Below are 17,093 nucleotides of genomic sequence, written 5' to 3' on the forward strand. Positions count from 1 at the left end.
ATGAGACAACTCGGAAAATAGATATTCAATATTTAACACGGAGAAATACCTAACGATGGAGAAGGCGCGAACAATGAGTTGAGTGAATTAGAGTTGATCGAACGGCATGGCTTGGCCATGCAGGCGTGGTCCCTGCTGAATGTTATCTTATTTCTTGTATTCATATTAAATATATTGTTCTTTCTCTAGCCTAACCCTGTTCTACATCATGTATTGGTAATTGGTACGATACAGTGAGTTGGCGTAGTCGATGGCGTGACTTCCACGTAAGATCTTATAGATTAGGCAGTTATATCATGACGAATCTACAAATTTAGAATTAGGTCTATTATTAGAGCAGCACTAATATCATAGTAGACCTTAATTCTACAATACCATCATTTGCATTTATTGCACTGCATACCACTTTCCATGGGGTATAAAAAGTTTAGTGGTCCGTTGATCTGGCTGCTGATTAAAAGAACGGATAAAAATGCCATGAACATAAATCTGACATTGAACTCCGCACATCACCCAGGCAAACCTCGTTTGTGAGATAGAGACAGTGAGAAGTCAAACACAGGTTAGGTTGATTGAATTTGTTTCAGTCACTCGCTTATGCAGACGGACATTCAGAATGTAAGGCGAGAGGACTGGGCGAGTGAGTCAGACCGATTTGATGAAGTGTGATTCAGTACTTATAGTCAGACAAAAATAGGCCAAAGACGTATAACGAATAGGGTAAGCAATAAATACACATACGGTCGTGTGAAAATAATCAAGGTTGATAAGCGAACAATTGATAAAGACAAAATGTGACTCAGGATGAATGAGTAAATCGTTTTTCCCGGTAGCTAGAACAACCTGTAGCGGTAAATAAATCCCCAAAATAAATAGCTCTAAGTTTTCGACATTGGATGCTGGCCATGTTTTAGTGGACTCATCTAGCTGAAGGCGCTCGGTCATGCATCCGCACCAGATCACGTGTGGTAACGCCGTGCTCAACATCTACCGCAATTGCTAGCCAGATTAGATCAGAGAATTCCGATATATTGGTAATCGCCAAATACACTCTTCCGATCTCCTCGCAGCCTATTATTGCTAATCCTTAGATCCACCTTAACCTTTGGCGAGACTCTAATTTAGCGACGAGCCAATCAGAAGCGTTTGAGCAATTTCAAGGTCACGGAGCCAAGTTCAACACGCGCTGCTAACATACGATCGGTTCACAGCGGATTTTAGAGAGTAGGTGATTAATGAGAGGTTACAACAGATAGGACGGCGAGACTCTAATTTAAGGACGAGCCAATCAGAAGCGTTTGAGCAATTTCAATTGATAGTCAATCAGAAGACAGTATAAAGTAAAAATATATTAAAAGAAAGTAATAACTTACAGTGGATATTCTTCTTTGACATGATTTAAAAACTCGTATGTTAGCATCTTAACCCTCACCTAACTCTAACCCTAAACCTTAACCCTAACCCTAAACCCTCACCTAACCCTAACCTTAACCCTAACTCTCACCCTAACCCTTAACCCTCACCTAAACCTTAACCCTCAACTAACCCTAAACCCTAACCTTAACCCTCACCTAACCCTAAACCTTAACCCTCAACTAACCCTAACCCTAACGAGTTTCTATTCCGTATGCATTGTGAATTCAGAAACTCTGAACCTTAACCAAACCTTAACAAGTTTTTAAATCATGTAAAAGAAGAATATCCACTGTAATTTATTACTTTCATATAATATATTTTCACTTTATACTAACTTTCTTCTGATTGGCTAATAATTGTCAAGGTCACCTAAGATTCGTTCAAAGGTCGTCCTTAAATTAGAGTCTCGCCGTCTTCGACATTTGATGCTGATCACATTACTTTTAAAGAACTCACCTAGCTGAAGGCTTTCGGACACGCCTCGCAACAGATCACAAGTGGGCACACGGGCTCAAATTCTCCTACAACCGCAAGCCGGTTTATGTCAATCACTTCTCTATATATTGATAGTCTATCAAATATATCTTTGAACATCTTCACTTCTGACTTTTAATTTCACTGATTGGGCACGTTTTGATTAAAGAAGGTGGTACAGGTTAAGGTGTTGTCAAATTCCGAATACCTGTGGCGTCTTCACGGACTTATAACCACAGACAGTCTAGACATCATTTCAAGTGTCCCAAGGAATGTAGTCAAAACGAGCTCAACTCTCAACTATATGCGAAGGCATTTTGACTCAATCAACCCCTTATTATTCTTAACTACTAAGAACGGGCCTACGGCGGCATGTAGAATATCCACAACGTTGGTGCGTCCCAGCTCTTCAAAACAGGCTTTAACCTCCTAGATCGAACCCAGAGATGAGTGACCGAGTGGATAATAGGTCTAAAACACAAATCATACGAAGACGGACTCTAGCATCCGGAGCTACTTTTTGCCTCTCTTATTCTCCTCTCCGTTTCCTTCTTATTCTTTCCATTCCATCTTCTTATACATTGCCGATCAAGTAAATTGTTTATTTATTCTCGAAACAATCATCTCTCAGCACTCTAGTTATCAATTTATTATTTTCACATTGCCACCAACCGGACTCTTACCTGGTAATTTGCTAGCTGTCAGAATCCAGAAGCCTCAATGCTCTGAGATAAGCGCACTCACTCAACCACAAGGTATACTAATCCACAAACAATTAACAAACTGGCTTGAATTAGTGCAGTCAGTCGGTTAGAATACCACACATTGGTCATAACCAGACACCGAAATGACAAGAATCGAGCGAAAAGAAATTAATTGGCTCATTCAAGCTCGTGATAACCATATTGGACATTGGTTAGCGTTTTTTCTGAATTTGCAAGTTCGCGCTTTTGTAGTGCTTGGTTTGGTTATGTTTGTTGTTCATCGTAGTCAGGTACAACTGTAGTTCTGAATTTCGCACTGACAGTCGGATTAAAAAGACTTACACATAGCTAGCGATTATCCAAAACCCTTAGCTTCTTTGGACTTCGATAACCTATCAGAGTTTCCAGAGATGCCGATCGATGTCTGTTTATCTCTACCACTTATCGACAGGGTGAAAGAACTTAATAATATTTTTGCTCGTGGAAATTTACAGGTTTGCCATAAATGTGTATGTATATTTCTTAGGAGCTCCACAATTCGGTTGTTCTGGTTGTCGACAATATATTCGGTTATTCATGTGGTACAGAAGGCTGGGCTTTACATGCTGTTAACGAAGCTGATGAGCCACATTTGTTTGGTTCTATTCGAGAGTTCCTCTCGCCCAACGGGAGATTTTTGGAAGTTTTGTCCAGTAGGTTAACCCTTGAATTCCCATCAATCTATCATGATTTCCCACTTTGGCTTTTATCAGTAAGCATTTATTTCTGTATATATTCTGTTTTAGACAGATTCGCAAAACTCTGTTTGGTCAGGTGGTTGCAAACAACCACGAACTCATTTGTCGTTAAGTGAGTTTATCAGCTTTTAGTTGACTGTTCAGATGCATTTACCTACTATATGTTCGCTTTCATGTGTTATGCATCGTACCCTAAATGGAAACAGGTAAATATACATTTAGCCAATTAACTTCTGCAGGAACTTGCGTTATGCGATTTCGAAAACAGTTTATACCGTACCTTATTTGATGATTACTTAGGCTTTTACTTATATACTGACCCAACCACAGTAAATGTAATGGCTTCTAAATTTCACATTTTAAGAGCTGGTTTGCAGACACCTGGATACCAGAAGTAAGTAGTTATTTCTTGCAAAATTCGCAGGAATTTTTCCAATGAATTTGTTGGGGAGTATATGAATGGGTCTACGGATACTTGCTTTCCCGACTTCCGCTTATTTTGGCAAACAGAGGCAGTATTACAAGTAAAATGTGCAATAAATAATTTTCGACCATAGGCCGTTTGCGAATTTCTTCTATCATGGAGAGCAACTGATTATTTTAATGGCATTTCCGATCTACCTAAAAACACATCTGTGATTCCGTCACCTCCCCCATTAAATCATGCTGAGGTTTGTTATTATCACATGTCTTGAGTCAAAACGAGGTTTATTTGATGCTTTTGATAATCTTTTAGTTCATGACTTCATGAGTTATAAGCTTGTCAAGCCCGTTTACTTTAACTCGATCTATGACGAGTGTATGGAATAAGAAATGAAATAGCAGTGTTCCTGAGTGGATATTTAGGTAACTAAACTAACTAACATCTTTAGTAGTAATAAACGGACCCATATTGTAATAGGGTTGAACGAAAAAACGGGTTTGGATTAACCTCTTTTCATTGAATTCATTTGACACTGGCACAAGGACCAGTAATCATATTAGAAAAGAAATAACACTCGCGCTATGACATCCGACGAATGCGTAAAAATGGCTTGTATTTTGTCAGATGGGTCCAATCTGTTTTCTACCGAAATGAGCTCAGTGCCTCGAGTATCCCTTAGTTAATCTGATAATCTAATGATAAAATAGGGTTGGTAGATAATTAGAAAGTTAGAGGCATATTATAAGGGTCCAAATATGGCATTCCAAGTAACTGCGCAACTGAGCGAATGATCGTCGATGAAATTAGGTTAGCACTTTTATCTTGTATACAGAAATTTAACATGACTACTACATCACAAGACTCCAATTTTCACAGGCTTGCTGTCAGTCATCACATTTCTCATTGTACGATCATTTAAATTTGTAAGTAATCAACTTGTAGTTTTTGACGAGTGTTGCCTCTAAATAGTTTTATATTTCCACTGAAAGTCCTCGTTTGAACAGAAATCCTATAGCTCTACCAGCATTTTCATGAAACTAATTCCACTTCTGCTATGCATTGAAATAACAAAATAGCTTTGTACGTAATTCCCTTCGGAAAAGAAGTAGTGAACCATAGTGTTTGTTTTGTATTATGAATGGAAACCTTTAGATTCGTATGTGCTAGCGCGTTACTAACTCTGACCAAGTCATATACAGGTTTCTAGATAAGGAATATTCAATAAATTGTGAGCTGAATTTCACTGTCGTAAATCCGTCAGATTTTGAGTAGTCCTTAAATCCTAGTCAGCCTGTATGTAAATATATAAAAGAATATGACATGAGAAGGCGCTAAAACCATCAATTATGTATAATTTTTTGGTGGTATTCTGTGTTTGTTACCATGTTTTCTAATTACAAAACAGCAGAAGTGCGACAACTCGCAATGCTATTTATAATAAATGAAAACTAGTTACTGGATAGTCAATAACTCACAACTACTTCTAAACAGTCAAGTTGATTTTCTTAGTCCCTATTCGACAAACACTCATTAAGTATTATACATAAAGTACATAACTCCACATCTCCAGAGGCCAAGATTTCAGCGTAATACGCTGTCATGAAATTGTTTTAATGCTTGTAATCCCAAGTATTGATAGATAAATTATCCTGTTTCAACATTAATTAATTTATTTATTTGAACACATTAATATTGGTACAAGAGAGCGCCAATATATATGCGCCACACAAAACAATGAGAATTCGAAGAGGAATAGAAAAAAAGCTAAGGAGCGCAAAAAAGAGAACAATTACGAAGAGATTGGTGTAATGTTGTACATCAGTGAACCATTGTTAAATGATGTTATCTGTACAGTTACAACAGTACAAACTAGATATTTTCAACTTTGAAGTAATAAAGTTCAGTGTTATCGATAACTAGTTGTTTTAAAGACAAACTTTTTATTTGGTTTTTGAACGACACGGATTTCCCAATTTTTAAAATGAGTTATGTTTGCAGCATGGTATCGTTGTAGTCAGTCGGCTACAACGTAGGACCAGGCACATATATACATCGGCCCAAGTTGCCATACCTCATTAACACAACAAGATGAACACCGGATTCATAAAAGTAGTTAATTCAGAGGTGGTGATATACAAAAGAAAGATTGCATATAAGGATATAGTACAGAAAGAAAGAATTAGTTCGTAGAAAGAAAGATATGAAGCGATTTTAATCTCTTAGTTTAAGGGAAGACAGAGAGTGTATACACCAACGTCATTGTGATCGATTCTGAGCGATGTCACTCACAGTCTCCAACCATTGGTTACGATAGTCACGCGGACCCCAACCAAGTAATCTGCATCTACCAACATGGCTCAGACTAGAAGTTAGTGACTTCAATCACTGATGCCACGTTTTGGTTTGGCCGACCCTAACTTTCTTCCAAACATTCCGAACACCGGTTAGCATTGCGCGTCGTGGTAATCGGTGTTCGGACATACGTAACACGTGGCCCAACCATCTCAGTCGATGAAGATTCACAACCTCATCAACTGATTTACCATGATTCCCTAGTACCCTACATTTAACCCCACTAATACTTACCCGGTGATGCCAGCAGACGCCAGCAATATTTCTAAGGCATCTGTGGTCAAATACTAGTATCTTACGAGTGTCTTCTACTCCTAATGGGCACGTTCCGCAGCGGTAAATAGAACAGGACGAACTGTCGCGCAGTATACTCGTCCTTTTATTGATAGACGGATATCTCGCCTTCGCCATAGGTGACGTAGGTTTACAAAAGCCAAACGGGCTTTTCGAATCCGTGCTGAGATTTCATAAGACACCAACTCATTAGGGCTGATCATAATTCCAAGATAAGTGATGTTGTCAACGCGTTCAACCACTTCACTCCCTATCCTTAGTTCAGGTGTTGACGCAGACCAGTCCTGAAGCAGCAGGTTGCATTTAGCGGGAGAAAAGCGCATTCCAAACATCCTGGCATTGTTGCTTAGTGCTACCAGAAGACTGCATTTTATCAGCGTCTTGACCAAACAGGACTATGTCATCTGCGTATTGTAAGTCGATAAGTGGACCTCCTGGAAGGAGATCAATACCCGAGAATTCAGTCGACGAGAATGTTATTTCCTGTAGTAGGTCTATGATGAAGTTAAACAACATTGGAGAAAGTGGACATCCTTGACGGACACCACTTGAGGTTGCAAAAGCAGATGGAAGTTCGCTATAAGTTTTGGCTCGACTACTTGTGTTCGATTATGCACTTCTGAGGTGCGCCTTTCAATGACAGACACTGCCACAGAATCTCGCGGTCTACCGAGTCAAATGCTGCTTTTAAGTCAAGAAAGTCCACCACGTATAGTGAATATGTAGTCGATGCATCCACGACCTGGTCTGAAGCCAGCTCGATTCTTTCGTGTTTGCAGTCCACGAGTCATAGTTAGGCGTCCGATAATTATCGGGTGTCGTTATTGCTTTTAACTATAAGTCTCTCGACAAGCATGTTTTCTCAGTTCGGTCTCCTATATCTTGTAACCATCCTTAGATATTTGCTTCATCATCTTACTGTAACTTTTTGGACTAATGTGACTTTAAAAATTTTTGCATTATGAACAACCTTGCCTAAGACGCAAACATGATCCGTCATTCTGCGGTAATTCTTGGTATTTGGCTTTTTATGTCAATAATTTCTAAACACCTATTACCATATAAGCGTGACTGTCCCCGAAATGCCCTGATAGGGCTGAGAGTAAGTAGAGTCAGCTCTCAATCTCGAAATGCTCTCACATGGCCACATGTGTACAGTCACTGCCTTCTCGCGGCTGGGTGTTGTTTACGAAATCGATAGGATGAAAAGCGAATGTTCGGCGCTTTAACCAGGTTGGTGGATACGAAGGATCCACCTGCGGGAGTTGGAAAACGCTGACTCCAAACCAATGGTACACATGGGCTCCATGATCTTAAGGGAACAGAAGGCGTATGAACTTACTGTTGGTCACCGACTGCCATGTGACTGCATCTCCTGACGTTGCTCTACTTCCTTATGGATTAGACCTCTCTTGGTCGAAGGCTCCGCATGTGTCCCCCTATGGGAACCACATGCTTCAGTTTTGGCACCGGGTAGTATCATAGCTCTCACACAAATTAATAACTGTGTGGCGCATATGTATTCGGTTCCCTTCTGTACAAATGTTTGTTCTAATAAGGAAATATAAATGAATGACTGCGAATGGTTTGGTTCAAACCAGTTTTGATAGGTGAACAGATGTTAATTTAGAGCTTCATCTTTAGCTTTAACAACTACTTACTGCACGATATTCAGCTAATTAGTGTATAAGGCACTCTAATCCTAATAATTTCGCTTGAGGTTTAGTCCAGGCAGCCACATGTAATGTGTCGTATGTCTTGAAACCGGATTCACGAATATTTGTTACTCAGTTGTATCAGTTTCCAACAAAGCGCCGGAGTGACGGTCCATTGAGACGTCACATTGAGTAACTCATCTGTAAACTAGTATTACATGTTATATAAATGTTGGAGTGATCCAGAAGACTGATTGCAAAAGACAAGCAAGCATCAGGAAACACTAAGGAGCGTTTCATCTAATCAGCGTTCACTTGAAGTTTTAGCCAAAATTATCAAGGAAGTGGAACGTCACATGCAAAGGTTCTGATTAGCTGGTTGTTACACTGCTACTATGTTTAGTAGCATTCCACAATTTTCTAGCAACCCAAGGACATTTAAAATATAAAAACCCTGTATTTTCTGTATTAAAATGAACCTAGGAGTAAACTACTTGCATACTTTGGTTCTTCTCTCTCTTGTTCAGGTCGCAGTATAGTTCTAGCTTGGGGGTTACAGAATAGCTTAGGAGACGAATATAGCGTTCAATCCGCAAGACTTATCAATAAACCACTACTATATTACACTGGTATCATAACTATCTGAATGTTTTTTTGCAGAAATCATTTAGATCAATCGCTCATCAGGTCATTGAGAATAATCACGTGTTAATTTCGCCATCGGACGTCAAATAAATTTCACAGATGTTATTCTAATTCCTAATGGGTTTTCTACAGAATAGTTTTGTCGTAGTTAGTTTGCATTCCATTATTTGTGTTAGCAAACAAATGACACGTTAGCCAATTACTTGTATTTCGCATTAGTACGAGGAACAATATTCGATAAAACAATTCTTCCACGTTTCTAAAAATTTAAAGATCATTTTCATTAAGATGTCATGCTCCCTTAAATATCCGGAGATAATTTGTTCACTCGGACTAAACATACGTACAGTTAAAGTCTGGGATTAGGATCAAATAACTATCTAATGCTTTTCGGTTTTAAATGCTTCTCTGGATTTTATCTGCGAAGTTTTCTTAGCTATCGTTTTCTGTTCTGTGCTCATAATATTTTAAAGGTTGATGTATCTCAGCATCTCGAGAAATTGATGATAGTGTCCACTCGTGACTAGTTGATAGTACTATAAAAAAAAAGCAGATTTATTTAAATTTCTCAGTACCTAAAGCAATTTTCCAGCTTCTTCTAGGATATTTCAACTAAACAAATTCCACTGTTTTTTCATTTAGCTATTCCGCTTTATTCATCAAGTTTTCTCATCCCTAATAACTTTTAAAAAGTGAAAAGCAAAGCTGATCAATCTCCCTTTGTATTTCACAAGTTCATTTCAGATTGATAGTAGTTTAACATGCTTGTAATTTGGATAAGTTAATCTCACTACCATTTTTGTAGTATATTTTTTATTCATGCTTGTACCCATTTCATTATTTTGAATTGTAAGATTTTATTATAATCAATATTCTCATTTGATATCTTCTTTTGGCTTATAAGTTCTCAACTAAACCGACTGTATGTCAACTATTTCTGGTGAGGTGTTTCCTAAAATATTTCTACTTTGCATTGTTCAATAATACAAATTCAAACTGTTTCCAAATATTGCAGCAACAGATAATATGGAACAAATTTCTCAATTATCGAAAGTAAGGATAGTCTAATTAGTAGATATAAGTAGGTCATAAATTAGTTGGTTTTCAAAGTTATTTTTACTTATTTGTGATAATTTTCTTAACCAATGCAGTTGGTTTGTACAAACTAAGGTAGTTTATGCATTAAATGTTTCAATTTATTCCGACTGGTCTGTACAAGAAAACAAGTTAAAAGTTGAATAACAGAACTAGTACAACAGTTGACCCTCACATTCGAATCATATGAATTATCTTGCATAAATAAAGGTCTTTAGTTAGATGAAAAGAGAAATCCTACATAGTTATCTATTATTATAGTACTTGTTAATTTAAGGCACAAGTCACCTGCCAAAAGATATTAACCAAGTGTATATGCAACTAAGCTGAATCAACATCATTTGGTTTACATGAAACGACCTTATATATGTCACTGTTTCAGGCGTCGCCTTAAGTATTTCCGAGCGATACTGTTATTAGCACATCAGCAGAAAGACGCCTAGTTGTTACTCCTACTAGGCCTGTAATATGGTCTGAGATCCGTAAAAAACTCCCAGAATATATATTATCATCATTATAACGATGAATACACAGTGACTGAAAGCTTGTATATAAAAAGTATGTCCACTTGTATTCCTCTAGTCACTCTCAAAGTATATTCGTATCATGGATTCAGACTCTAAGATATCAGATGTGTCTCATTAAATAGTCTAGTAGATTTTCAACTTATCCTAGACTCAAAAGTATTTTTTTCCACAATTGATCACATTTTGTCCTCTACAGATATTTATACAATAATCAAGGCGTGATAGTGTCACCAGAATCATCCATACCGCATCACAATATTATGAATCGATTTTCACGGTTTATTGTTTACTGTTTTCAACATTGGCCTTTTGATTTAAGTTTTGAAGTCGTGCTTGAGACGTGGCTCTCTAGTATTCAACCTTGGCGTTACTCAGGATTTCCGCAGCTACATACTGGTACTCGCTTTTCATCTATACCATGGGATGCACCCTTAAATTTAAAAATTGATAATGAGAATTATTCTGATTGGTAAGTTTTTAACATATTACGATTTGGATATTCATTCATTTATCACATGTTCTGTTTAATTTATGAATTGGATTACAACTTAACGTAATACTTTTAAGTGCATAGGAAAATTATGTTAGACCTGTCAGGTTGATTGGTTCTGAAAGTCACATTATTTTTCGAAATTACTCTGCTGTCTAAACAAACATCGGAATCTCGGTGTATAAATAATTAAACTTAGGGAATAAACCTATTGTATCTATCAATTACCATAAAGATTTTGTTTCGTGTTACATATCGTGTTCTTTGATGGTCTTTTTAGACTAAATCTGGTCCTTGAGCAGTTCACTTTTTTCAAAAGTAATAACCTATCTCAACTACTCTAAGTTGATGAACGGTTGTTTTATGGACCAGCTTATTGAGTGTAATATCTGATATAGCTATTGTGAAACCATGAAAAAAATAGTTAAATTAGTTCCTTTCAGTGTTCTCACGTTATGTAAACTAGATTGCTGATAGGTTTAGTTAGGACTCCTAAAGGTGGTGTTATGTCCCATTAGTCATTAACATCTTGGAGACCTACTACAAATTCGTGCTGTTCGTTCTGACTGGCGTGTTCCATTTACTTTCTGATGAGTACTGTGTGTCATCGGTGTTTAGTTAACCATTTGTCGACTAAATTCACAACGATCGTCGTTTGTATGTCGTTACTTTCCAGTAAGCATACTGCTGAAAAATTCCCATTATATTAAAACAATTACATGAACGAAGAATATTCTTTCCAATAATTTCTCATCAGGTTCTACAATTATATACCCCAAATAATCAGGAATAGGTCTGATGTCTGACAATTCAAGTTTTCAAATTGCGTGTCCGGTTTCTTGTATCACAGAATTTTAGATCTAATGCTAGTACTTCAGGTTTTTCTTTATTTGATTCAGCACCGGAAAAATTATGCACATACCTTTTTGGTTTAGTCGGAAATTTGTTTTAAACCGGTTGATTTTCTATTTAAAAATTAAAAACACAAAGTTCAACGAAGGGATCTCTTTTCATTCATTTGCATTGCATGCCGTTACTAACTCAATCTCACAAGGCTTTTTTATTTTCACACACAATCATTTGTTGTTACTATTAGCACTACGTAATCTAATGTTATAACCTTTTTACTATAGCATCATGCTTATTCTTTGTTCATAAGTTCATATATATATATATATATATATATATATATATATATATATATATATATATATATATATATATATATATATATATACGACTGTACTGGTTGATGGTAGATTCGGCGAAAAGACATCCCTTTGCTGAATTTTGTGTTTTTAAAGTTACTATTTAGTTAAATCGAAGGATGATTAATCAAAGAAATAGTATTTTATTTTTATAACAATAAATTGCATTTTAGATGCGGCCCTCAAATGCCCTGGTACGGCCGAAAATGGGGAGAGTCAGCTCTCAGTCTCGAAATGCTCTCGCATGGCAACACGTGTACAGCCACTGCCTTCTCGCGGCTGGGTGTTGTTTACAAAATCGACAGGATGAAAAGCGAATGTTCGGCGCTTTAACCAGGTTGGTGGATACGAAGGATCCACCTGCGGGAGTTGGAAAACGCTGACTCCAAACCAATGGTACACATGGGCTCCATGATCTTAAGGGAACAGAAGGCGTATGAACTTACTGTTGGTCACCGACTGCCATGTGACTGCATCTCCTGACGTTGCTCTACTTCCTTATGGATTAGACCTCTCTTGGTCGAAGGCGCATGTGTCCCCCTATGGGAACCACATGCTTCAGTTTTGGCACCGGGTAGTATCATAGCTCTCACACAAATTAATAACTGTGTGACACATATGTGTTTGGTGCACCGTTGTACCAATGTTTGTGTTTATATAAATAAATAAATATTTCATATGCGACCCAAGAATAGTTTCATCTAAAACTGAGTTAACTTTGTTAAATCAACAAATGTATAAGTACTAAAGCATAAGCGTCCAGTTAGAGAAAATAAGTTCAGATGACTAGTTTTATTTTTCTGGTTGCAGGTCAGATAGCAAAGATCGACTTCCCGAATGCATTAGGGTCAGCATTCGAAACAGCCTTTGTTATGATACTTGACATCCTCTCTCTGAAATTCAACTCTGTACTGGAGCATACTATAGAAAAATTAATACCTTTCGGTATCCAAGTGTAAATTATCATTGTATGCTTTTAACTACCTATCTGTTTTTTTTTCATCCTTTGGGATATCCCTAACAAATTTCAAGTCATCCGAGTATCTATTCAGTTTCAGTTATAGACCTCACACAATGTTTACATATGTGGTATGATTAATCCACAAAAAATTGACCAACACTTAGGTTTCACCATATGAACATGAGTTAGTCATGTTTAGTGTAGTAAGAAATTATTCATATTCTTGGTTGTATTTCATCTATTCAAATTACAATAATCGTATTTCATTTTTAGGTTGACATTTGTTGCCCGTCATTACAGCCTTTATGTTGGTTTACTCTTATTATTTATGGAAAGAGTTACTAAAATTGATTTACGTGTGTCTCGAAATGCTCATATGGTTTATCGTGTGACAAAAGTGTTTTCTCAGGATGGATTTAAAATGCTACTACTGAATACTGAAAGTTAGTTGTAAATGTTTATAAAAATTTATTCTGCTTTTGGTTTATTTACTTTTATCTTTGACGGTTTAAAACGATATTCATTAGGGTTGAAGTAAAGATTTATCGAAAAATAGTAGACTACAATTTACATTCATGTTTACATACAGCATTCTTTGCAGCCATCCAGCATTACGCATAAATAAATAAAATCCTCCACTAATTCTCAAGTAGACAAAAATGTACTGAAGCAGTAATCTTGTTCTGTTCATTGTTTACCTTAATAGTGGATTGATAAATTTCTATTGAAAAATCCCAACTGATAGATTTCAACTTTATCAGTAAATAGGAATTTACCGCCGATAAAATTGAATAATCACTACTTTGTACCGTGACCTAATTGAAGTTGGAAATCTGAACTGCTGAATTCGGAGTCAATGTTTTACTCTTCTCTGCGTGACCTGACGACTGAAGTTACAGCTCTGTGTGTAGTTTTTGGGTAGTGTTAGGTCTATCAAAGCGTCCAAGTTACCCAATTGAGATACGCGCAAAACCGAAATTCGCAAAACAACAGTTTGTCTAAAATTGCAGTACTTTATTGGATAATACACAAAAATGAGATACAAACCTCAAATTGTGAGGTGTCTGTGGCGTTTAATGCGTCCTTTTGTATGAAATAAAAAGGGCTTCCTGTAACAGTAACAGAAAGAATAATTACAACATAGAATAGTGCAAAAAGACAGCTGATAGCTGTGTCTAAACTTGGTAACAGTTTATGAACAAGCAAAACCCGAACCAAGAGCAAACAATATGGGAACCGTTGTGTTTAAACAAATGCACAAAATTGTGGATAACTGCTACAGTGATTGAGGTAGAGTAATTATAATGATGAATACAATAAACGTTATAAGGATATGTAAATATTTCAGAATATTACACGACAAAGTTGCGCTATAACGTAAGTTTAAACATTTCTGAAAATACAACTATTTACTGAATGTAAATAAGTAGTCTAAAACAATACGCATAGAATGGAAGAGAAGTGAGTAAGGATAGAATGTAAAACCGACTTAACAGGTAGAAACCTCTCAGTCATCTCAAATATAAATGAAAATCCCAACTAGTGTTTCTCCTAGTGACGTCAGTACAGGACAAAAACCACACTCGGAAACCAATTAAATTTGTTTCATTTATTCAAGTCATTACGTTTGAAATAACAAAAAGTAACATGTGATAATTGAATAAATTAAAAATGAACTGTTTGAAAACCAAAGATTTCGAAATATGTAATCAAAGGTCTCCAACCATCAGTTTTAACTCATATAACCGTGTTATAATAGCTTATGTAAGTCCTATGACATCCCAACCCCATTACCAGATAACGGTGGCTATTTATTGCGGTTATACCCAAACCGATTATTCCAAGTAAGTACAATCATGGAGCAAAAGGAAAAAACGTTGTTTAATCTGTTGGATCCCTAACATCAACTCAACGATGAACAAATGGAACATCGTTGGAGATTGCCACTCCTGGGGTACATGCTTGGTTTTCGATCATCATCTGGAGGTACCTGAAAAGGAAATTGGATTAAAGGTGGTCTTAGTGACCTGAGAGCGTGACCGCAGTGCCCAAGGGACAACTGCTTGAGGTCGGTCACACGACCTTTTTATGAGTAATTTTCGTGTTAGCTCCGTACTTGTTGAGACCTTACCGCCGGAGACGGATATCCGTGGGATGAGGCGAGGTGTGCATTTTTAGGGTCGATCTTTTCTAACCCCACCCCTCCTTGTGGGAAGGCAGCATCGCTGTCATGCTGGTTGTCTGAAGGATACACTTTACTGCTGTCACACTTTTGCACATAGATCTACAGGAAGGCGATCTCGTACCAAACGGTTCACTTATTGAATTATATAACATCGTTCACAATGGTGAATACACTGATGAAATGCAATTTTTTGATCTTTATGAACAACAACGCAAACATGTTTCTTATGCTCCTCCCTTTTTCTAAAGGGAAAATGTTCCTCTTGAAGGGTTCATGTGTAATAAAATTTTGACAAATATTCAGAAAGCATGGTTAACCTTCGCCAACTTGTGTCATTTACGGCAGGCAGCATCCCCGCCTGACAGCCAAAGGCCGTATATACATTGTGCAACAATCCAATCTGCATAAATTCATGACGTTTCAACATGGTCTTTGAAACAAGTAAACAGTACAGTTTACTTTGAATATTCATACTGATCTGAAAGCGACGGAACATATAATTTGTATTAGTGAGACTCAACGCGAGCATTCTCAACAACTGACTCGTCACAACAGACAAAGTCCATGAAGCGTTGTACTAGGGTTTTTGAAGATTTAGTTATTGGGTTACACATGGTATATTCAATAAATACATCAATAGATCTACTAAGGTTGTTGATTATATACATAACTAAAAAACAACTGATCACACAATACTGTATCGTTTTACATTTTGCGTCAGTCTAAACTTCGTTATCATTATTTAGCTACCACTCGATAACTGTTATACTTTCCTGAAAAGTGGTGTGTCCAAGAAAAAACGTGTCAATGTACCCTTAATTATCGATGAGCTTATTGTGCTTAATTTGATTATGATGGCAGATTATTCTTAAATCCCTGATGTAGAAAATAGTGCCTATAGTTTATGAAGTGCCAAATGATAAGTTGTAAGACATGGCGACTGAAGAATATTCGAGGATATACTGAAACATGGAAGGGTACTGAAAGCAATGAAATCACTATTCTTTCATTATAAACACAATGAAAGGTGATTAGACTAACTATTCTTAAAAATAGTTTAGCGAGAGATGATAAACGCTTTATTAAGAAATGTCTTACTATAAAATGAGTAGCAATTCTTTTGAAAATGACTTACGAATACTCAAACAATACTCTTATAAGTATCTGATTTTCATTCGTTTCTATTTTCACTGATAGAAATTTTGTCCGAACAACAACAAGACGCTACTTTATCCAATGTAATAGTATCTGAATATCAAAGGGAACAAAGTGGCCTCTGGAATCCTGTAATAATTAGTACTGTTGAAAGGGTTTTAAATTGTATGATGATTACAAAAGTAAAGTAAGTTTATAATTTTGTCATTCTTTCATTTCAGTCAAAGATTATTTATGTCATATCTAAGCTGAGTTCCATCATCAACTACAATCAGATATAAACTGATGGGACTCAGAACCCTCTGGGAGGTTTTTTAATTGAAACACATAAACATTGGTACAAGGAGGCACCAAATATATATAAGCCACACAAATCAAACGATTTGTGTGAGGGCTTCCCTGTCAGTGGTTGTATGCACGTGGCCATGTGAGAACATTTCGATAGTGAGGGCTGACTCTCCCCACTCTCGGCTGTACCAGGGCATTTGAGGATGACAATAGGCATGAAATATTTTCATGGCCTCAGCTACCACTTCATGAGTTGTTCTGTTCTCTGTAAGTTTAGCAACTTCAAAGTTCAATTGGCCATGTTCCTAATTTGTTAAGATTTCTAGTTGGATACATCATTTCAAATTAAAATTATTTCAATGCATAACTGTTCTATTTATTGTTGAAGTAAATTACAAATATATATTACTTACATCGGTTACTGCTCGTATTGCATAGGTTGCCAACCAGGATTCTCCAACCAACTATATCCTAGACACTACT

The 17,093-nt window shown here is 36.8% G+C and overlaps 1 protein-coding gene across 3 annotated transcripts in view; it reads left to right on the forward strand.

Moving 5' to 3' along the window:
• The first annotated feature begins 2,653 nt into the window (after nucleotides 1-2,653).
• The window catches only part of SMPD4_1 (sphingomyelin phosphodiesterase 4, neutral membrane (neutral sphingomyelinase-3)), a 28,443-nt gene continuing 14,003 nt past the window's right edge, over nucleotides 2,654-17,093 (forward strand). The window contains exons 1-11 of one of the 3 annotated variants that reach the window (XM_051215241.1): nucleotides 2,654-3,088; nucleotides 3,121-3,345; nucleotides 3,380-3,443; nucleotides 3,476-3,537; nucleotides 3,571-3,725; nucleotides 3,756-3,855; nucleotides 3,889-4,002; nucleotides 9,606-9,754; nucleotides 10,520-10,792; nucleotides 13,256-13,425; nucleotides 16,365-16,509. In XM_051215241.1, coding sequence (XP_051068436.1) covers nucleotides 3,005-3,088; nucleotides 3,121-3,345; nucleotides 3,380-3,443; nucleotides 3,476-3,537; nucleotides 3,571-3,725; nucleotides 3,756-3,855; nucleotides 3,889-4,002; nucleotides 9,606-9,754; nucleotides 10,520-10,792; nucleotides 13,256-13,425; nucleotides 16,365-16,509 — 1,541 coding nt within the window. In that variant the 5' untranslated portion in view covers nucleotides 2,654-3,004. Of the gene's footprint in view, nucleotides 3,346-3,379; nucleotides 3,538-3,570; nucleotides 3,856-3,888; nucleotides 9,755-10,519; nucleotides 10,793-13,255; nucleotides 13,426-16,364; nucleotides 16,510-17,093 lie in introns of all 3 variants that reach the window. The other 2 variants (XM_051215240.1, XM_051215242.1) reach the window with 2 other exon arrangements.

This window comes from Schistosoma haematobium, chromosome 2 (genome assembly GCF_000699445.3).
Source record: "Schistosoma haematobium chromosome 2, whole genome shotgun sequence".
In the NCBI taxonomy this organism is placed as follows: Eukaryota; Metazoa; Platyhelminthes; class Trematoda; order Strigeidida; family Schistosomatidae; genus Schistosoma; species Schistosoma haematobium.